This window comes from Amphiura filiformis, chromosome 13 (genome assembly GCF_039555335.1).
Source record: "Amphiura filiformis chromosome 13, Afil_fr2py, whole genome shotgun sequence".
Classification (NCBI taxonomy): domain Eukaryota; kingdom Metazoa; phylum Echinodermata; class Ophiuroidea; order Amphilepidida; family Amphiuridae; genus Amphiura; species Amphiura filiformis.
The window spans coordinates 10,392,917-10,412,042 of NC_092640.1; the positions used below are offsets into that span (position 1 = coordinate 10,392,917).

General features: G+C 37.0%; 1 protein-coding gene across 1 annotated transcript in view; it reads left to right on the forward strand.

The window, feature by feature from the left end:
* The window catches only part of LOC140167405 (serine/threonine-protein kinase tricornered-like), a gene marked incomplete at its 5' end in the record, with an annotated part of 79,266 nt that extends 60,400 nt beyond the window's left edge, over nucleotides 1-18,866 (forward strand). Inside the window, 8 exons of the mRNA XM_072190712.1 lie at nucleotides 1,826-2,032; nucleotides 3,711-3,834; nucleotides 10,113-10,267; nucleotides 11,211-11,325; nucleotides 13,355-13,419; nucleotides 15,505-15,746; nucleotides 16,304-16,488; nucleotides 17,327-18,866. Of these exons, the coding sequence (XP_072046813.1) occupies nucleotides 1,826-2,032; nucleotides 3,711-3,834; nucleotides 10,113-10,267; nucleotides 11,211-11,325; nucleotides 13,355-13,419; nucleotides 15,505-15,746; nucleotides 16,304-16,488; nucleotides 17,327-17,535 (1,302 nt within the window). The remainder of the gene's footprint in view (nucleotides 1-1,825; nucleotides 2,033-3,710; nucleotides 3,835-10,112; nucleotides 10,268-11,210; nucleotides 11,326-13,354; nucleotides 13,420-15,504; nucleotides 15,747-16,303; nucleotides 16,489-17,326) is intronic.
* Between the last annotated feature and the right edge of the window lie 260 nt (nucleotides 18,867-19,126).

Sequence of the window (19,126 nt, forward strand, 5' to 3'; positions counted from 1 at the left end):
ATAATAAGCTAGACTGATTTTTTAATTTCTCAAAAGAGCATGGTTGCTATAATGTTGGTTTCATACTGCTTGTCGCGAAACCTGGTCGACGCTTCATGATGCCGCTTGCACTTTTCTGCAAGCGGTGTGGCACGCAGCGACGGCATGACTCTTGAGTTTAAAAGCTCATTTTTGCTGCTCAGCTCCACTCCGCTCTGTGCTCATTGGCCAAAAATCATATCCTGTTCTCATACATGTACGTCAGAGCAGCACCATTTTGCGCGACTTGGATGTCGACCTTTTCCCATGATACATCACGATTTTCCCATGATACATCATGATTACATCGCAAACCGCTGGCGGCGCCCTTATTGCGAATAGCGAGAATTGAAATCAACTCCAAGCGATTTGCCGCATTGGGCAAAGTGGCGGAGTGATCAATATTATCAGCTTGCGCCCAAAGTTACGATCCCAGAAAGCCAAGGGAGTGAACCTGTGAAAAAGTGGGCGCCCATGGAAATGAATATGAATACGATTATGAATTGATAACATGCTATATGACCTGCATCAGACATAGGTTAGGTCACCTAGTAACCTACAAAACAGTCTTATTTTGTTTCATCCTAACTACAAACAGGGTGATATCTGCTGAGGTATTCCATTCCAGTAGCTGAATAGGCCTTGCAGGCCACTGACCACTCACAAAACACCTACACAGAGTGCTTTCCAGGGTACAAAATACATAACGACTTAACGATCAGATATATTGGCAATTGCTTTTCCAATAAGCGACGGGAGTTACATGTACGTCACAAAAAAGCTACGCTCCTTGCGATTGCTTTAATTATGATGTGCATGAGGGGCTTTGGGTTAAGGGGGTACTACACCCCTGCCCAATTTTGTGCCAATTTTTGTATTTTTCTCAAAAATTATAGCGCATTGGTGACAAGTTAGATATGTATATTATAGGGCAAGGACTACAACTACTGCACTGAAAATTCAGCAACTCAAGGCAAGTAGTTATTGATTTATTGATCAAATAGTGGTTTTCCTCATTTTTGACTGTAACTCCACAACTGTTGTCTGTGCTGAAATAAAATTTCCTGTGCAGTAGGTGTAGTCCTTGCCCCTATAATATACATATCTTACTTGTCATCAATGCGCTATCATTTTTGAGAAAAATGCAAAAATAGGCACAACATTTGGCAGGGGTGTAGTACCCCCTTAATGATGCCAATTCTGGAAAAGTCACTACTGCCTCAGTTAAGTGAAAACACTTGTGAAAGCGTGGCAATCGCCTTTTTACCTCAAGAATATTTGGTGATTTTTTGTCTCAGAAAATGTGCTCCTTTAAACTACTTGGTATTGCCTTAGCTTTACATCCATCATGGCAACCCAACACAAGGGAGACAGACAGCTAGTGCAAGGTCTTGGATTTGATTAAGTCTTGTAATTTGTATGCAACATTTACAAGAAGTTGTACAATTAATTAGATTCTGTGTTGACATTCAAAACTAGGAAGGCCACATTGAAGAAAAGTCTTGTTTGCAGTGAAGAACTTGTACTGTTCCTATGTAGCTTGTAAGATTGGATAAATTAGATTGTGTGTTGATCAATGAGTAGATGGCCTACTGTGTTTGTTGTATCTATATAGGAATTATCAACGGGCACAATCGATAGAGAAGAACTAAATATTTGAATACAAAAGATTAATTTTATTGTTTAGAATGATAACATGCGGTTTACTACATTATCTAAGATACCTTAGGTACGTATATTAACACTGCGACCTTTGTTATTGACTACCTACTATTAATCATTTCAAATTTCTTGTTTTATTTTGCAGAAACGTGAAAAAAGAAATCAACATGCAGTCAAAGAAACCGAGTTTCTACGACTCAAGCGATCACGGTTAGGAGTAGAAGACTTTGAGTCCATCAAAGTGATTGGTCGAGGGGCGTTTGGTGAAGTCCGTCTTGTACAGAAAAAGGACACAGGTCACATATATGCTATGAAGATACTCAGGAAAGCAGATATGCATGCAAAAGAACAGGTATGGACACTGCTTTCTTTTCTTACATGGCCCCTGATTGGTTAATTACATGATGTAATCATCTGAGTAACCAATCAAAATATAAGTTTTAGACATGGACAAAAAAGATAACAGACCGCATTCAAGCAGACAGTCTCAGCATCACCTAATAATGAGGGCCATTGTTCCATGAAATGCGACAGACAAAACTGCTACGCACTTAGCGCATATTTTTACGCTCTATCGCGAAAGCATGCAATGCTCTATCGCGTATACGTGAAGGCACGCAACGCTATCATGATTGTTAGACAGTCACAATTGAACAATCAGCCCTTGTGAATATGCAAGAATTCACAGCATACAATGCATTGGGCGTTGGGGACTTTGACTGTTGATACATGGTCTGTAGTAGTCTGTGGTTTTAGATATCTCAGCAATTTAAAGCTTAGTCCCCTTCATCCCTACTGACTTTTCTTACAATATCTGAGATTTGCTCAATACCTGATATACCCCTCTAGTAGCCAATTAAAATAGTTCTTCTGTTTTAGATGGACATTTTATTTTTCAGTACATAAAAAATCATTTGTATAGCCCCGTCTCGAAAACTAGTGCATTGCGTATGTTTTTGTTCAATTATCATTTTGTGCACATTTTATTACAAACTAGTGGATCTTTTTGATGGACCTTCTCATTTTACATGTAAAGTCTATGGAGATGAAGATTAGAGATGGCTGGAGAGGGTGCTATAGCCTTTAAAAAAAAAATCTTTAAAAAAAACCATACAATTGTGTAACAAAATTTGCATCAAAAGCTATTTGAGCAAGTTTGAATATAATTAAATACTCCTGAAACAAAAAATGTGCTATACCTTAGTGAATATGAAATAAAGTTGCTGAGTCATTGAATGGGAAGGAGAGAACTTGGAAATTACTATATGGACTCAATGCAGCATTGTCTCATCTCTATTCTTGGTGTAATTAAGATTTTGGTTGGTTTGGTTCCAAAATTTTCAGACAGTAATAGGCTTTCCAGTGATAATGTCCTTTTCCAACCACAATAAAGCCACAGACCAGACTTTGTGAAATGTATAGCCTTTATCCAAAAGGCCTATGAGCCCAGAATGTTTTAAACACAATTTGCTCAAAATAGCTCAAATGGAGATGGAGCAGTGTTACACTAAGTCTTAGATGCGCGCGTGTACATGTAGCATACAGAGACTGTTTTGCTGTGTGTGTGAGACAAACTTTGATCAAGTGTGCCATATGCTTGTAATGGGCTAGCTGTGCTAATTATTCAGATCTATCGAAAACAAACGTGCAATGGCATTCAAAATGTCCTAAAACATAGTGAAACATTCTGGAGGTGAACTATTTTCTTCTCCAATTGCAACATGAGGGTATAAGTTTGCACTTTATGTCATTACACACGATAGAAATTGGGCTATTCCATTTGAAATTCATACACCCCTATGAAACCTTTCACACAGGGGGTGAAGACTTCAAATGTAAAATATATGCTCCCTGTGTGATAGATTAAGGTCAAGTCTTCCATAGGGGGGTCTGCGGATTTCGAATGGAAGAGCCCAAAGCTGACGATGACAGATGTACTGTACATGTAAGCTATAGAAAGTGCTTACTAACTGAGTAAATAATGATTGGCTCGTAAATCTTGTTTCTTTTCTGACATTTTCTTTTTGCAGGTTGCTCATGTACGAGCAGAGAGAGATATTTTAGTAGAAGCAGATAATCCGTGGGTTGTGAAAATGTACTATTCCTTCCAAGATCCTCATAATTTATACCTCATTATGGAATTCCTTCCCGGAGGTAAGTGCTAACAACATGAACATCAACTGCTCGGTGCCAGAAGTGGGTAAGTGCAATAGCTGCCATGTGTAGCTGCCATGTGTAGACGAGTACAATATATACTGTGTGTAAATTTCCAAATGTTTACAGGGCAGCTATTGCACTTACCCATTTCTGGCACTGAGCAGTCAACATGTTAACATACAGATGCATGGCCGTGTGTCCTGAAGTCGCCACCCTTAGCGTTACATGACAAATATTATGAATTTTTACACCAACCAGGTTTCTAATTAGATTATCTCGATAATCATCAACCCTAAACTAGCAAGAGTATACATTTTTGGAAAGCTGAAGGCATAAGCAATTCAAATATATACATCTCAACTCATTATACAGGGTAACCTGCAGGTTATACAGGGTGGAATAAAAAGATTTTGATAAAAAATGGGTCACTCAATGCATTGCTTATTACCAACTTACAGTAATAAACTGGAAGTAACCAACATTCATTTGGTTAGAGGATATGGAGAGCCAACTGACTTTGGAAGAAACCAAAATCACAGCTGTTTGGTAATCTTGGAATATAGGGTGTCCCAAAGTATGTTAGATGTGTTTACAATTCAACATATTTTGAACCTAAACATTTCCCCCTAACCCATACAGAAAAAATATGTCCATATTTAGATTCCTCGTCAAATTTCCCTTCAGAAAATCTATACTTTGACTATGATAGGATAAGTAATTAAAATTTTATAGTAACTTTTAGATTTTGAAGACATCTGCATTACTTACTACAGTGTTTAATATAACAACGGGTAGTTTTGTGTGGAAAAGTTTGTATTTTCTAGACTAAACCAATCATAAATGATTAAAAACAATTAGTAGAATTGTTTAGCTGTAAGGCCATGAGTCTTTTAGATGCTAAATAGAGTCCAAATCCAATTTACAGCCTTTACAGAAGCAGATTACGCACTAAAAATACAAATCCCATAGAGTTTGTGTGTACCACATCCCCCACCACCGCCACCCTGCCCATTCTGAATTCTATGAAGCACAGTGTCAGTATTAAACAAGTTCAAGTATTTCTTTTTACAGGGTTGAAAGTGCATTTTATTTAGCAATAAAATGAGACCACAAGCATGACAATAACTACTTGCTTGACATAGATATCATCATTTGTTTTGAGTCGACTTTGGCAAAATGTAACGTCGCCACCTTTTTTTGGTGGTGAGCTCCAGACACACGACCGCATACATATAACACGCATATCGGCTCATTAGAACCTCGTTATTGAGATACCTTCATGGAGATACGGACATAATTCTTACATGCAAACACGCTCGTAACAATTTTCAGGATATGCTTGAAGAGTTCAGATGCAAAAAAGGATTCATTCTTCTTGATTTTAGATCTAGGCAAAAATGACTTACCAAATGTATATATATAAAGAACATAGTAAGAAAATCATACAAACACACAATAAATACGCACAACAAACACCCATCCACACTCAACACTTAACCAGGTCATATACATACGAGGGGGTATCAAAAAGTTTTAGAAATCGCCCAGAAGTGAACATGAAAGCGCTATATCAATGAAATTTTGTCAGTGCAATGACTGGTCCTTATGTACACTATGGTGCAAAAATGGTCTCATAAGTATGTTTACTTTTTTTGCAGGTGGCACTAGATGCCAATAACCTGCTGCCCCAGTTACTGCGCATAAACTGCAAGATTGAGAAAATTGAGGCAAGCAGCATTATTAAGATCCTGCTTTTGAAGGGTTGCAGTGCCTAGAAAATTGATGATGAAATGAAAGTTATCTTCGGTGGTGATTGTGATATGTCACTGTCGCTTTTTAGAACAGGAATTTTTATTTCATCACAGATTTTCTGGGCACTGTAACCCTTAAAATGGAACTTAATCATGCTGCATGCCTCAATTTTCTCCATTTTGCTGGTTATGCGGTTACATAGGCAGGTAGTGACATCTAGCTCCTGTAAAAAAGTAAACATACTTATGAGACCATTTTTGCACCATAGTGTACATAAGGACCAGTGATTGCACTGACAAAATTTCATTGATATAGCGCTTTCACTTCTGGGCGATTTCTAAAACTTTTTGATACCGGTACCCCCTCGTATGTTTGTATTTTTGGCAACTATCAAGCAAAGCAAGTGTTAGAAATTGTCTGCAAGTTAGAACTGTTTGTTTAACATTGCTAGGGATGTTTTAACCTTTTCTGACTACAAAAATAGCCTTTGGATATATACTAATTTCTGCATAAAACTAAAAACTGTGTTCACATGTTCTTGCCCTTTTCCCACCCAAAATACACACATCCATACAAATACATATTTGGGCTTCTTCTAAAAGCTCCGCTTTCCTTCCTTGAAATGCTTAGGATTTTAAACAATCCCACTGCAAGAATCCTAGGAAATTTCTATGTTATAAACTATGTAAACACTAATACTTGTGAGTCAAAATGTCATCCAATGCCTGGAGTCAGTTCACAGGTAAACCCAAGTTGGCCCACTTTTGCATCAAGACTTAATACTACTCCTTGGTATAAGGTTTTCTCAGTGCAGCTTCAAAAGTACAATAGCTAGATTTGATTTCACAAATTTATTAAAAGCAACAAGCAGAAGCCGATAGGCGAATTTGAGAAGCCCATCTGACCAGCTGTGACTCCCAAATGTTTAACTCTGCCCCACTTTATACGAAAAGCTTACTGACGTCAAATTGCGCAGAGCAATGCAAGATTTGTTTGTTATCATTTTTGTCTGTAGATCAGAATGTATGCATGCTGATATTAAATGGCTGTTGTGTATATCTGAAGTTCTGATGTTGAAACCATTCCTAGAGGGGAGATTCTAGTTTTCTTATTCCCTTTTTACCCACGCATTTACCATTCCAATTTCAAAACTTATCTTTAAAGCTCCATCAGAATTGGATAAATTGCTCTTGTATATAATATGCAGGCAATACTATCACCACAGGGTAAATCTGACCAAGAAAGAAAATGACACACATAAAACTTGTACTTGGTACTAAAGTATTTATTGTAGTATTGCAGGCTTTAAGCATGTAACACATGTATTGTTTGTGATCTATGATGTTGCTGCCTTATTAACAAGATAATATATTGCTTGACCCATATCGGCAAGAGATTGAGGGCATGCAGACCACAGAGAAAAAAAGGACTTTGTAAGGCAATGAAAAAACTTGTTTTATGGATGGAGAGACTTGTCCAAGTAGGGTCGGTTGCTCCTTTTTTTTTTTTTTTTTTTTTTTTTCTGGAGAGGCTAAATACCCTAAAAATAATTTTTCTAAACAAATACACTGTCAAAATCAATTCGCTTTGGCCCAAAAACAGCTGTTTCTAATTTCATATGGCTAAAAAAACCCACAAAATCTAGGTCAGTCATGCCCGCTAGAACTGTTTTTTTTAAATTTTATTTTTTATTTTATTCATCTGGCAATTAACAACAAAAATGAGACAAAACAACAAATTGGGTCTACTGAGCTGCCGGGGAACACTGAAAGCACAAAAGAGCACTGTCACCATAAGGCGCAGCGCTCCCAACTCAGCAGACCACACACATACAAATCATATTGGAAAAAAAATACAAAAAGGCATCAATACAAATTAATCATCATGCTCCATATAGTGAGATTTGAGTTGAGATTTAAAAGTAGACTTGCTACAGGTGAGATATGAGTCTCTGATATCGGATGGAATTGAAGACCATAACACTGGGAAATTAACTAAAAGACAGTTTTTGTAAGCATCTGTTTTAGGAGTGATTGATTGTTTAAAAATTAAAGCTTCATGTCTCCTATTAACACACCACCTGGAAAAAAGAAAGGGATTGGCATTAGTAAGACGAGAACAAGCGAATGAAACAGACAAATAAGTCCTTCTAGTTTTCAAAGTTGTGAGATTTAGAGTTCTGAGTCTGTCCTCGTATGATTGATCCCCCCTAAGAATTGACCTAGTAGCACGATGCTGTATTTGTTCCAATTTATCAATATTACATTTCTTGTAAACATTCCAAACAGGCGAGCAGTAATCTAGTATTGGCAAAATGAGCGACTGGTAAAGTTTGAGTAGAACATAGGAGTTCTTACTTCCCGCGACAATTCTGGTAAAACCAAGTAATTTATTGCACTTTTTGACAATGTTGTTGATGTGACAATTCCACGAAAGATCACTGGAGACTGTTACACCTAGGAGACGAAGGTTATCAGTAGTAGCAAGACTAGTGTTATTGACGTGGTAGACAGGAACAGGTTTGTTTTTGTGCTTGTTTATGCACATGACTTGGCATTTAGATGGGTTTAATTGAAGAGCGTTATTGTTTGACCACCAGTTTAATTTGGCCAGATCAGATTGCAATATAGTAATATCCGTGTCATCTTTAATGATCCTAAAAATGAACGTGTCATCAGCATAAGCGTACATGGGAGACTGAAGATGAAGATCGTTAACGTATATATTAAACAAAAGTGGGCCCAAAACAGATCCCTGAGGGACCCCAGATAATACATTGGTCCACTCAGAATTAGCACCGCGAAACATGACACGTTGTCGACGGCAAGTAAGGAATGATGTTATCCATTGCAATAAAGGTCCGCGAATGCCGTAGGTCTTATGAAGCTTTTTAATGAGCACATGGTGTGAAATAGAATCAAATGCGCGAAAATTTTTCAACACAATAATATTGTATTAATGGCAAGAATGTTCAAAACTTTTATTTAAATTCTTATTTAAAAAAAAATGCTGTTGTAATACAACTCAATTGGAATGCCTTTAAATTGGAGAAAACATCAAAGACAACTTACATTAATTAGTAATTATGTAATAATTGAATAATCAATTCTATCACCTCGTCCTATTTTTCAGAGAGAAAGAGAGAGCAAAATGCAACATCCATTGTGTTTCCTTCCATATGGTCTATCAATTACATGCCAATCATATTTAGTTTAAATTCAATTGCACTTTTCTATGTGGTATTATTTTATAACCGCACATAATGAACTACTCAATGAGCCCCATCTTCCTGTCTCAACTTGCAAACACCAATCATTCATGATAGTATCCATGTACTGGATGACCTAAACATAACCATTTGCAATATTGTTAACACAAGTGACATGATAGTGTGTGTCAGTCGCAATAACTTGTGTCATATGTTTCTATCTTGTTGGTTTTAAAATGTGATGCGTTCAAGCAAAATCAGTCAGAACTATTAAATTTTCAGTTTCTTATGGGATAGTAAAAGTATTTATAAAGCTGCATTTTGCAGAAACCGTCATTGAAACTGAACAACCAGAGCAATTAAAGAGTTTCCAAAACAACAGAAAATAATTCCTTTGTTTGGTTATATCTCAAAATCAATATTTCCGAGTCCCGATTGATTTTGCTTGATTGCATAACAAATTAGGATCTTGTCTAAAGATGGAAAATGGAAGGGAGTGTTCTATTTGCAATATTCCGGTAGCTTTATCCTTTGGTGGGATGGAATACTGTGTATAAGGGTTGCCTAGATATAAATGCAATACATCATAAAAGTATTTACCTCAAAATTGACACATTCAATTTAAAAACTTAAATAGCAAATAGAAACCCATGTTAGTGCTGCACATTTTGACACCTTGTTTGTCTGGACCGCTCAAAAAATGTGTAGCCATGGTGACTACTTGAATAAAAACAGATGCAGATTCAAAAGTTCATGAAATTTTCTTACTGTCTGTCTGTTTGTTCTCAAGAGGCTATGCTTGTGTGCCTTTTTTTGAGTACAAAAGTAGCTTGTGTGTCGATTTTTTCTCGACTCGGTTTCTTTGACTGCATGTTGATTTCTTTTTTCACGTTTCTGCAAAATAAAACAAGAAAGAGCTTTTAGGGGGGTATAGAGGGGGTGTAGATGTCATTTTTAAAGGTATTGAAAAAGGCACACAAGCAACAACCAGTCTGAACAACAAAAAAGACACACAAATGGAAAAAAAAGACACACAAGAGGTCCGTCAGGCGTCCGTCACATGTCCGTCGGGTCAAAAAGGCAAGAAAAGTCACAGAAGTCTCACAGACACACACGTATACCTGCGTGAGTATGGGTGTCTGTCATGCTGTGTGTTTGTCTTCCTCCCTCTCCCCCCCCCATTTGCTTTTATCACTCATCCTAAGTGTAATTCTGTGTTCATGTCCATTTTGTATATATCTTTAACTTGAAATCCAACTATGTCTTGTATGAACGAATTAATCAAATCTCCATCATTCATCCATCTTTTCCACAGGTGACATGATGACACTACTGATGAACAAAGACACACTGTCAGAAGAAGTGACACAGTTCTATATAGCAGAGACAGTTCTAGCCATCCAGTCCATTCATAAACTCAATTTCATTCACAGAGATATCAAGCCAGATAATCTATTACTAGATGCAAAGGTATGAACCAGACTGTCTTTCTTACAGTGCACCCAATTGGTTAATTACTGAATTTAATCATCTGAGTAACCAATCAAAATCTCTTAGCAATTTTAACGTCCCCCCCCCCATCAGCCCTACTGACTATTCTTTCATATCTCTGATTGGCTCAATACATGATGTAGCCTTCTTTGAAACCAATCAAAATAGTGGACTGATACTTTGGCGGGTATAGTGTGTCTCATCTCAAGTTGAGAGAGTAATGCCATGTTGGATTTCGCAGTAGTGCAGATTTGAATCTGTGCATTTATGCAGTTAAGAATAAGATGCCAGCGCATGATTAGGTTAGCACGCGTAATTCGAAAATGCCATTGCAAAATCCAACATGGCATTACATTTTATCCTGTACCCCTAGCAAGTCCAAAAGTTAAACTGCAACCATCTAATATGAAGCTATACTTATTTGCCCTGTAAATATCAAAAAGTTCCTTCTCCGAAGGATTAATCTCCATAGTTAGACCAGATCTAAAGTTTGACCTGGTCAACTTGTTTTGGGCATCACGGGCCTTAGCCTTCTTGTCAAAGTACCTTCCACCCTTTATTTTCTTTCACTAAGTTATTCTAGCCACTCTGATGGTAACAGAAGAAAAGTAACATCTTGAGATTGGAAGGGAAAAAATGGATTAGAGAGGTGAGCTCTATTCAGCCTGAGCCTAACACTAGGATCCACAACATGCTCATCTATCAGGGCACAGTTCTTTAACTCCAATACTTTGTACATTTATTGAAAATGTGAGTACAAAAACTCATACTCAGCAACTTGAGGTCAAATTTTGTACTATGATTGTTTAATTGAGGTTATTGGACTATGCCATTGGGATGATGCCATTGTGGTCCATAGTGTAATATTTGGACTTTATGCTTGCAAGAAATCTGATTGTTAGCTCTATGTTTTTACTTATAGGGTCATATAAAGTTGTCCGATTTTGGCCTTTGTACGGGTCTCAAGAAAGCTCACAGAACAGACTTCTACAGAGACTTATCAAGAGCCCATCCAAGTGACTTTCATAGTTCATATGGTAAGTACACACATGGAACTTTTTTTTATTTGCTACTAAATTACTAGACTAATTACGGCTTTCTCGGTTTGTATAAGACGGAGAATAGCTAGTTGTAGTATAGCTGTTGGTGCAATATTTCTAAGCAGCTAGGTTTTGAAGTACACAGTACACACATAGTGGCTCATGCGCAGAACAAAATTAGTATGATGTAGAATCAAATAACCAAAAGAAGAACAAAAAAAAAGTTTTTAAATACTTCATGTGAAATAATCGTTGGCAGACGTATAATGAGTATATATTTAACTAATTTTGAAACACAAAGTCAAAAACCTCAAATGAAGTGTTTTATTGCAAGTTAAAAATGACAAAAAAGCTTTGCATACATTTTGTGTGGTGGATGTGTTTACATGCATTTAACACTAGCAATGAAGGAAAGTGTTACATTGATTTGGACTTCTCTGCATTTCAAATTTTGGGAGTTGCATAATAGTATGGTCTTACAGGACACAATCATTTTCAGACCCATCTTCTTGAATTTATAGAGGTAACATAACCTGAGAGCCTGAGTTTTATATGCATGATATCAACACTTGTTTGCTAACTGCAGATTGCAGACAAATTAGGCTATTCCAGTTGAAATCCTCACACCCCCTATGGAAGACATGACCTTAATTTTCCACACAGGGAGTGTGAATTCCAAATGAGGTTACCTGAATGGGTTACTCCATTTGATATCTTCACCCTTTGTGCGGGAACTTAAAGTATTGTCTTCCATAGGGGGTGTGTAGATTTCAAATGGAATAGCCCATTGCAACAGAACTATAACATGCTTCACCTATCAAGTGAAAAGTACTTAGGATATGACTTGAACAAATACCAATACTTTCAACTCTAGGGGTTCTTGCTTATAGTGTAGTTATTGAGCAGAACATACATTTGGGCCCACTCATCGTAACCAATATTACTGTACTTGACAAAGCCTGTCATGGGACTCTAATGGTGTGAGAAAATATAAATATAGATATAAATTGGTGATATTGAGCCACCAACATGACACTCAAGACCAACACATTTTTTTCATGATGATTAGAGTTGGTACAAACTTGTTTTTGCATAGGACTCTCAATTGGGATGAACTTATTTTGCAGTAGCGATCATTTATTGCATCTGTCATGACGTTAGTGTGCTTCATCATCGTATGAATAATATTATTAACCCTACATGTAGCACTGCCACTGTTTTTGGCAGAGGGAAAGGAAGAAAGAAGGTGAAAAGAACAGTTCTCTGCTGCAGTCCTGTCTTGTACCACAGATCCCTTGGGTGCCATCGACAAGACCAGGGATAGCAAGCATGAATGTCACGCTCACCCGACCAATGTTTTTGTATGTATGTGCTTGGATGATTGCGCAAAGTGCATCACATGAGATGCTTATGCTTGTAGTCTTTTCGTACTGTGGTATTTAACAGTGTTAGGGCTAATTAAGAATGAATATCAGTAGCAAACAATCAGTAATTTCAATCGGTCTATCAACTTAAAAGAGCTATTTTGATGTGTCATATGACCATTGCAACAACTGTTGTATTTGTGTATTGGTCACAAAGATGCAACATGGCTCTTCAATGTGGACTCAAAAACACTTTTGTGACAGAACCCCAACATTTTTATTTATTGAAAACTAAAGCCAAACAAGATAATAGTTATTTTTTATAAATTGAACAACACCAAGTTTGAGTATTTTGTAATATCAAAATATAATGTAAGTACAAGTCTATATAATACAGGCTACATCTAGCGTTACAATTTCGGAGTTGTGGTGTGAACAGAAGCGAAAATGAACATTGATTTTACAGCCGATTCTCGCCCAATTTCGTTAAAATGTTTTTAAAAAATACAAAATAAAATTCAACTTCTCCAATTTTGCACGAGCAAACCTGCAGAATCAAATGCACGCGGGCAACATGAGACAAAACTATTATTTTCTTTGGCCTTAGTGATCATTTGTTTTACCGTGATGATGACTGACATATTTTTGTCCTCCTTCTGCAGCTATTAACAAACCATTAGACTCAAAGAGGAGGATGGAAAGTTGGAAAAGAAATAGGAGACAATTGGTAAGTGGTCAAATGCAAGACGTGCATAGTATTAACAACAAATTTACCAGCTTCTGGAAGCATAATATAATCACTATATGTGATGTGATCAAGCAAAATCAGTCGGAAGTCGGATATATTGATTTTCAGATATAACCAAACAAAGACTTTAATTTCTTTTGTTGCATATTGTTTTGGAAACCCTTCAACTGTTCATATCTTTGGAACTAAATGTTCAATTTCAATGGGTTTTTCTGTAAGTAGTTTTTCAAATGCTTTATAAATACAATTATGTAAAAACCTGAAAATTGAATATGCTCGACTTCAGACTGATTTTGCTTGATCACACCACATATAGTGATTATATCTGGGAGTGTGATGGATGAAATACAGTCGTTAGGTAGAAAGATGGATTGTTGCAACTGTGCATCTTTTGCCCAATGTTTATATTTCTACCAATACCACAGAAACAGATAAAGAATGGTCCAGACTCCTTGTACCACCCTGTCATATTAAAATACTGTATATAAGTGATAATTTTTGCGTATAGTCATTTTTGAGATTTGGAGTGAGAGGGACATTTTCGCGATTGCCCAGTCCTGTCCTATGCTTGCAATCGTTATTATACTTTGATCAGCTCGTAATTGGCGAGAATTGTTAGGTTTTTACCACCACGCCGAAAAGTAGGCCGCCGTTAAAAGTTATATAGTTGACCTGTATGGTCTGTATTTTGTGTGATAAAGAATGAATGAATAAAAAATGATGCTTCTGGCAAGATGCCACAAGACAATCCTCAAAATAAAACATATTGATATTAATCCACGATTTTGTTAATATCATGGATGTAACTCCCTTTCTGAAACTCATAAAAATAAAACCTTCACAAAAATCAACACTTGTACAGAAACTTCTATGGATAAGAAAATGAAGTAGTTAATGCTTGGCCAAAAAACTGCCTAAACCAAAAAGCAATGCATCATTGACAACTTAATAAGGCTGAAATATAGATTTGAATCATCTAATATTGAATAATATATAGTACAGCAACATTTGTGCTACATTTCAGAGTAATCAAACGTTCAATTTGTTTTGTCAAAATCTAGAGACCACACTGATATTATTGATGAGAAATGAACATCTGTGAGGTGTTTTTAATATCATAGAAATTTATTCTGCTTATTCATGCATTTTATATTTTTCCAAAGTTCAGAAAAAAGCCAGCAATTTTAATCATAAACCTTGCTTTTTATTTGCACATATTTTTATTAATCCTATAAAAAGCAGTCGTGAGATTATTGACCTTGCTACGCAAATATATGGTAACTATCTGTTATGTAAACAAATAAGATGGAGCCATTTTTTTTTCTCTTCTGACAATTATTTATTGCTTATTTATCACCCAATGACGTCAGGAAGATAAATAGATTACAGTGCTTATGTTTACATTGAAAGAAAAAATAAAGAACCAAATTGAAGCTCAGTTCAATAAACAAATATGCAAATTCAAATAGGTGACATATTCCTGTGAATTATGGAAATTGATAAAACAAATACAATAACTAATTACAAGCATACTTTACACAGTAAACCAACACATGTAAATGTCAAGAAACTTCAATGTGACCAGGCAAGATTTTATTGGCCTCTTTCCTCAAGTTAAGCACATAATAATATGTCCATACATTTATTATGTATTTTTTTAAATAAAGGGGCAATCTATTCACCTTGTTCTGTGTGATTTCCGCTATTGCTCAAAACCCCAAATATAAGGGTATTTTCAGCTGATAAGTAAACTGGAAAATAGGTGCTGAATGTATTTTCTTACTGCGATAAAATGCAAGAGGATGTACAGGACACTGCTGGCCTCATTTGCATAATTGTAGGAGCAATGTCATCTCTCAATCCATTTTCATGCATTACGCATTCATCGGCATAAAAAGTACACAAATTATCATGTATACAACACTGTTTTACACTTCAGTGCATACACAGCATAAACATAGAAGTAGAGTTCTGATTGCCTTATTTGGCTCACCTGCTATGAAACATTGAACAAACTCTCCTAATAGCAATATTTCTTTTCTTCCTTTACTTTTCATTGTGTAGGCTTACTCCACAGTGGGCACACCAGACTACATTGCCCCTGAAGTCTTCCAGCAGACAGGTTATTCCTATGTGTGTGATTGGTGGTCGCTAGGCGTCATCATGTACGAGATGCTGATTGGTTATCCACCGTTCTGCTCGGAGACGCCGCAAGAAACGTACAGGAAGGTGATGAGTTGGAGGGAGACGCTACAGTTCCCTGCGGAGGTGCCCATATCGTCAGAGTCCAGGGACTTAGTACAGAGGTACGTGTAAGCATCGGTGTATTTGAAAATATTTCAAACCATGTGTTTAAATTTAAAGGGACATTCCATCATTACAACTACACTATATATTTCCCACGTATGCCATTTTTCCCACTTTTAGAATAGTAACTATTGTTGTAACTAACCCTTATAATGAATAAGCTAGACCCTGCATTTTCATGTCAGGATAAGACAAATAAGGACTTTCGAGTCAATCCAATATAAGAGGGAACTTAATCTCAAAGAAGGACATAATGAGCCTTTAATTGTGCTGATAATGTATACTAAGCTCTAAAAGTCTTAAAATACATACCTTTGACATATTGACTCTAAAGGCAAGTATACTGGAAAATATCAGTAAAAGATGAAGTTTGCTGTGGCCTTTTGCTGGAAATAAGCTTAATTTTACAATTATTTGATTTCCCCATTTCTGTGTTTTCAGTTTTACACCAATGCTGTGATTTTCTTTATGTTTCGCGTAAAATAGAATTTGCCACTTAATCTTTTAGGATGAAACCGAGTTGACTTTGTCATGAATCAATTTATTGCCTGTACAGGTTTTGTTGTGAGGCCGACAAGAGGATAGGCACAAGAGGCTTAGAGGAGATCCGATCACATTCGTTCTTCAAAGGTGTGGATTGGGACCATATCAGGGAGAGACCTGCAGCACTGCCAATTAACGTCAAGAGTTTTGATGATACGTCCAACTTTGATGAGTTCCCAGACATTGAGGTCAAGCCATGTAAGTTGAACTGATCATGTAAAAGTATGAGCTATTCCATTTAATATCCATACACCCCCTATGGAAGACATAACCTTAATCTCTTGCACAAGGGGGTGTAGATTTCAAATGGAGTCACCCATTCAGGCAACCCCATTTGAAATTAACACTCCCTGTTTGGAAGACTAATGTTATATCTTCCATAGAGGATTTATGAATTTTAACTAGAATAGCCCAGTGCATGCCAATATTGAGTACTAAATCCAGGAGAATGTTGTACCATTTTAGGCGCTGTGCAATAATTATGAGCCCCTTGTGGAAGGTAAAAGGAGGGGGGCACAATTTGTGCAGGTAGAAAGGAAGGAAGTAATTGTTGGCACACTTGTGGGATACCTTTTCAATATTATGCTCTAAAAAGGCACAGAAAAATATTTTGAACTTGTTGAACGTGCACAGTATTGATATTATGAAGTAGTCTCTGTTTCTATGCCAAGTATATCAGGAATTATAGAAAAGGTCCACATAATCCTCTATTTGTGTCATCCTCATAGTCATTGCGCATGTTGAACTTCGCAGTAACCAACAGTAACAATATGTGTATCGATGTGACCTATTTAGGGTTACAATAGCAAAGGCTGCCGGTAATTTCCTAAATGTCCTATTGACCTTTTCGGTAAAGCCCATAAATCTGGGATAATGATGTTCGCTAAATGATGTGCGCATCGGCGCGACATCAAATGACAACATCTCAGGTCTGACCGCAAACAATTATGGAATTTACCGAAAAGGTCAGTTGATGGCGTCCGTTGTTATTGTGTCTAACTTCTGTTCCTTTGTTTTGTTTCCTCTTTTTACATAGTGGCACCGTCATTGAAAAATGGTGAAGAAAACTACAAAGACTGGGTCTTCATAAACTACACATTCAAGCGATTTGAAGGTCTGACACAACGCCAAGGCGTGCCTCAGCGACCGCCCGATCCATCCACATCACCATCACTACGGCGACAAAGGATCGCCATAGAGCGCCTCAAGGGTCACATTATTTGTGCTATTAGTGAACATACTTAACCCTAGATGGAAGCCAACAATAGTTACAGTGTATATGCTGGTAATGTACTTACTCAGTATTCATGGACTTATGTACGATATGTTGAATTCTAGTGGAATGGACTGGTATTACCCACAGATTTTGAGTTGGTCAAAGTTGAGAAAACTACCTGTCGGACACGGAAATAAATGGACTTAGAGCCTGTTTACACTCCCCAAAATTTTGTATGGGTAAAATGTGTGATTTTGCTATTATCCACTGTAATATTCCATTGGAAAACAATTAGATGTGCTCCTCTACCCAGTGTATAAGATGTGAAGTACAAGAACAAAGCTCATCTTTTCAGCAGAAAATACTGTTTGGCATAACTGAAAAATGCATTCAGAGTACATGTATAAACCCTGCTCCCTTCAGCTGGTGTTTAACAGTTGAAAAGTTAGAGGTTGCCAACCAGTTTGCTCCATGGACTTGTATTTGAATGAGGCTCTTACACATTCGTACATGCAGCCAGCCAATGTCAAATCTGCTTTTAATATTCGCCAACAAAGTGGTTGCGTAACTCTTTTGCAACTGGATTGCTTACCTTATGAAATGATAGTACATGCGGTAGACTTTGTGTGGCGATTATTTGGATCCAGGTTCAGGACTCAAAAGCGTGATCCAGTTGCCATAGGTATAATCGGCTTACAATGTATCACTTTGATTGCAAATTTGCTAGGTGATTATGTTTTGTTAATTTGCTGGGTTCATGATACATTGGAGCCTATTGATTGAGTGAGTGAGCTTAGCAAGTGAAAAGACACAACTATTGACTTGTTGCAACTCAACTTTATCAGATACACTGTTCATGGATTTCTATTGGTTGATTTCAAAGAAAGCAATTCCAAAGAACCAATAACGTAGTCTGTTAGATTGTAGGATGTAGAGAATGGATTTTGGAAGTTGTACACTGTACACTAGAGTGAAGTATCAACTAACTTAACTAAAGAACACAATATTAGTTTGATTTATTTTTAACGAGAAGTATCCTGAGGCCTGACCTTAAGAACAATACCTTCTGCAAACAGCTTCTCACCGCCACAAAGCCCCACTTACTCAATGAAGATTGGTATGCACTTTCAACTGTGTGACGCAACATCCCGGGGGGGGTACTCAAGTTTGGTTTTGGTAGGGACGTGCCGCTGAGATTTTGGAAGTAGACCCATAAATATACCAATTTTTCAAGAAATTTGAACCCATTGATATACCAAAAGTCAAAATTTTCGGCCGAATTTACCCAAAATTGTCTTAGTTTTTACAAATTTTCCCAAAATTTTGGGGAAATTTTGGCTAGATTAAGGAAAAATTGGGCTGTTTTTTTTTTTTTTTTGAGAACATTTTGAAAAAAAGGACCCATTCATATACCAAAATAGGCTTTGAAAAAGGGGTCATTGATATACCAGAAGGCTGAAAATGCTACGCATGTTTGCGGCACATCCCCGTATGGTCATTTGTACTGAGTACCCCCCCTCCCGGGCGCAACATACAAGCCTAATATTTTGAGCAAAACCACCAGTAGTTGTAGGCCTAATTGATTAACAGCAGGTTTTCACAGAATCTGTACAGCTGCTC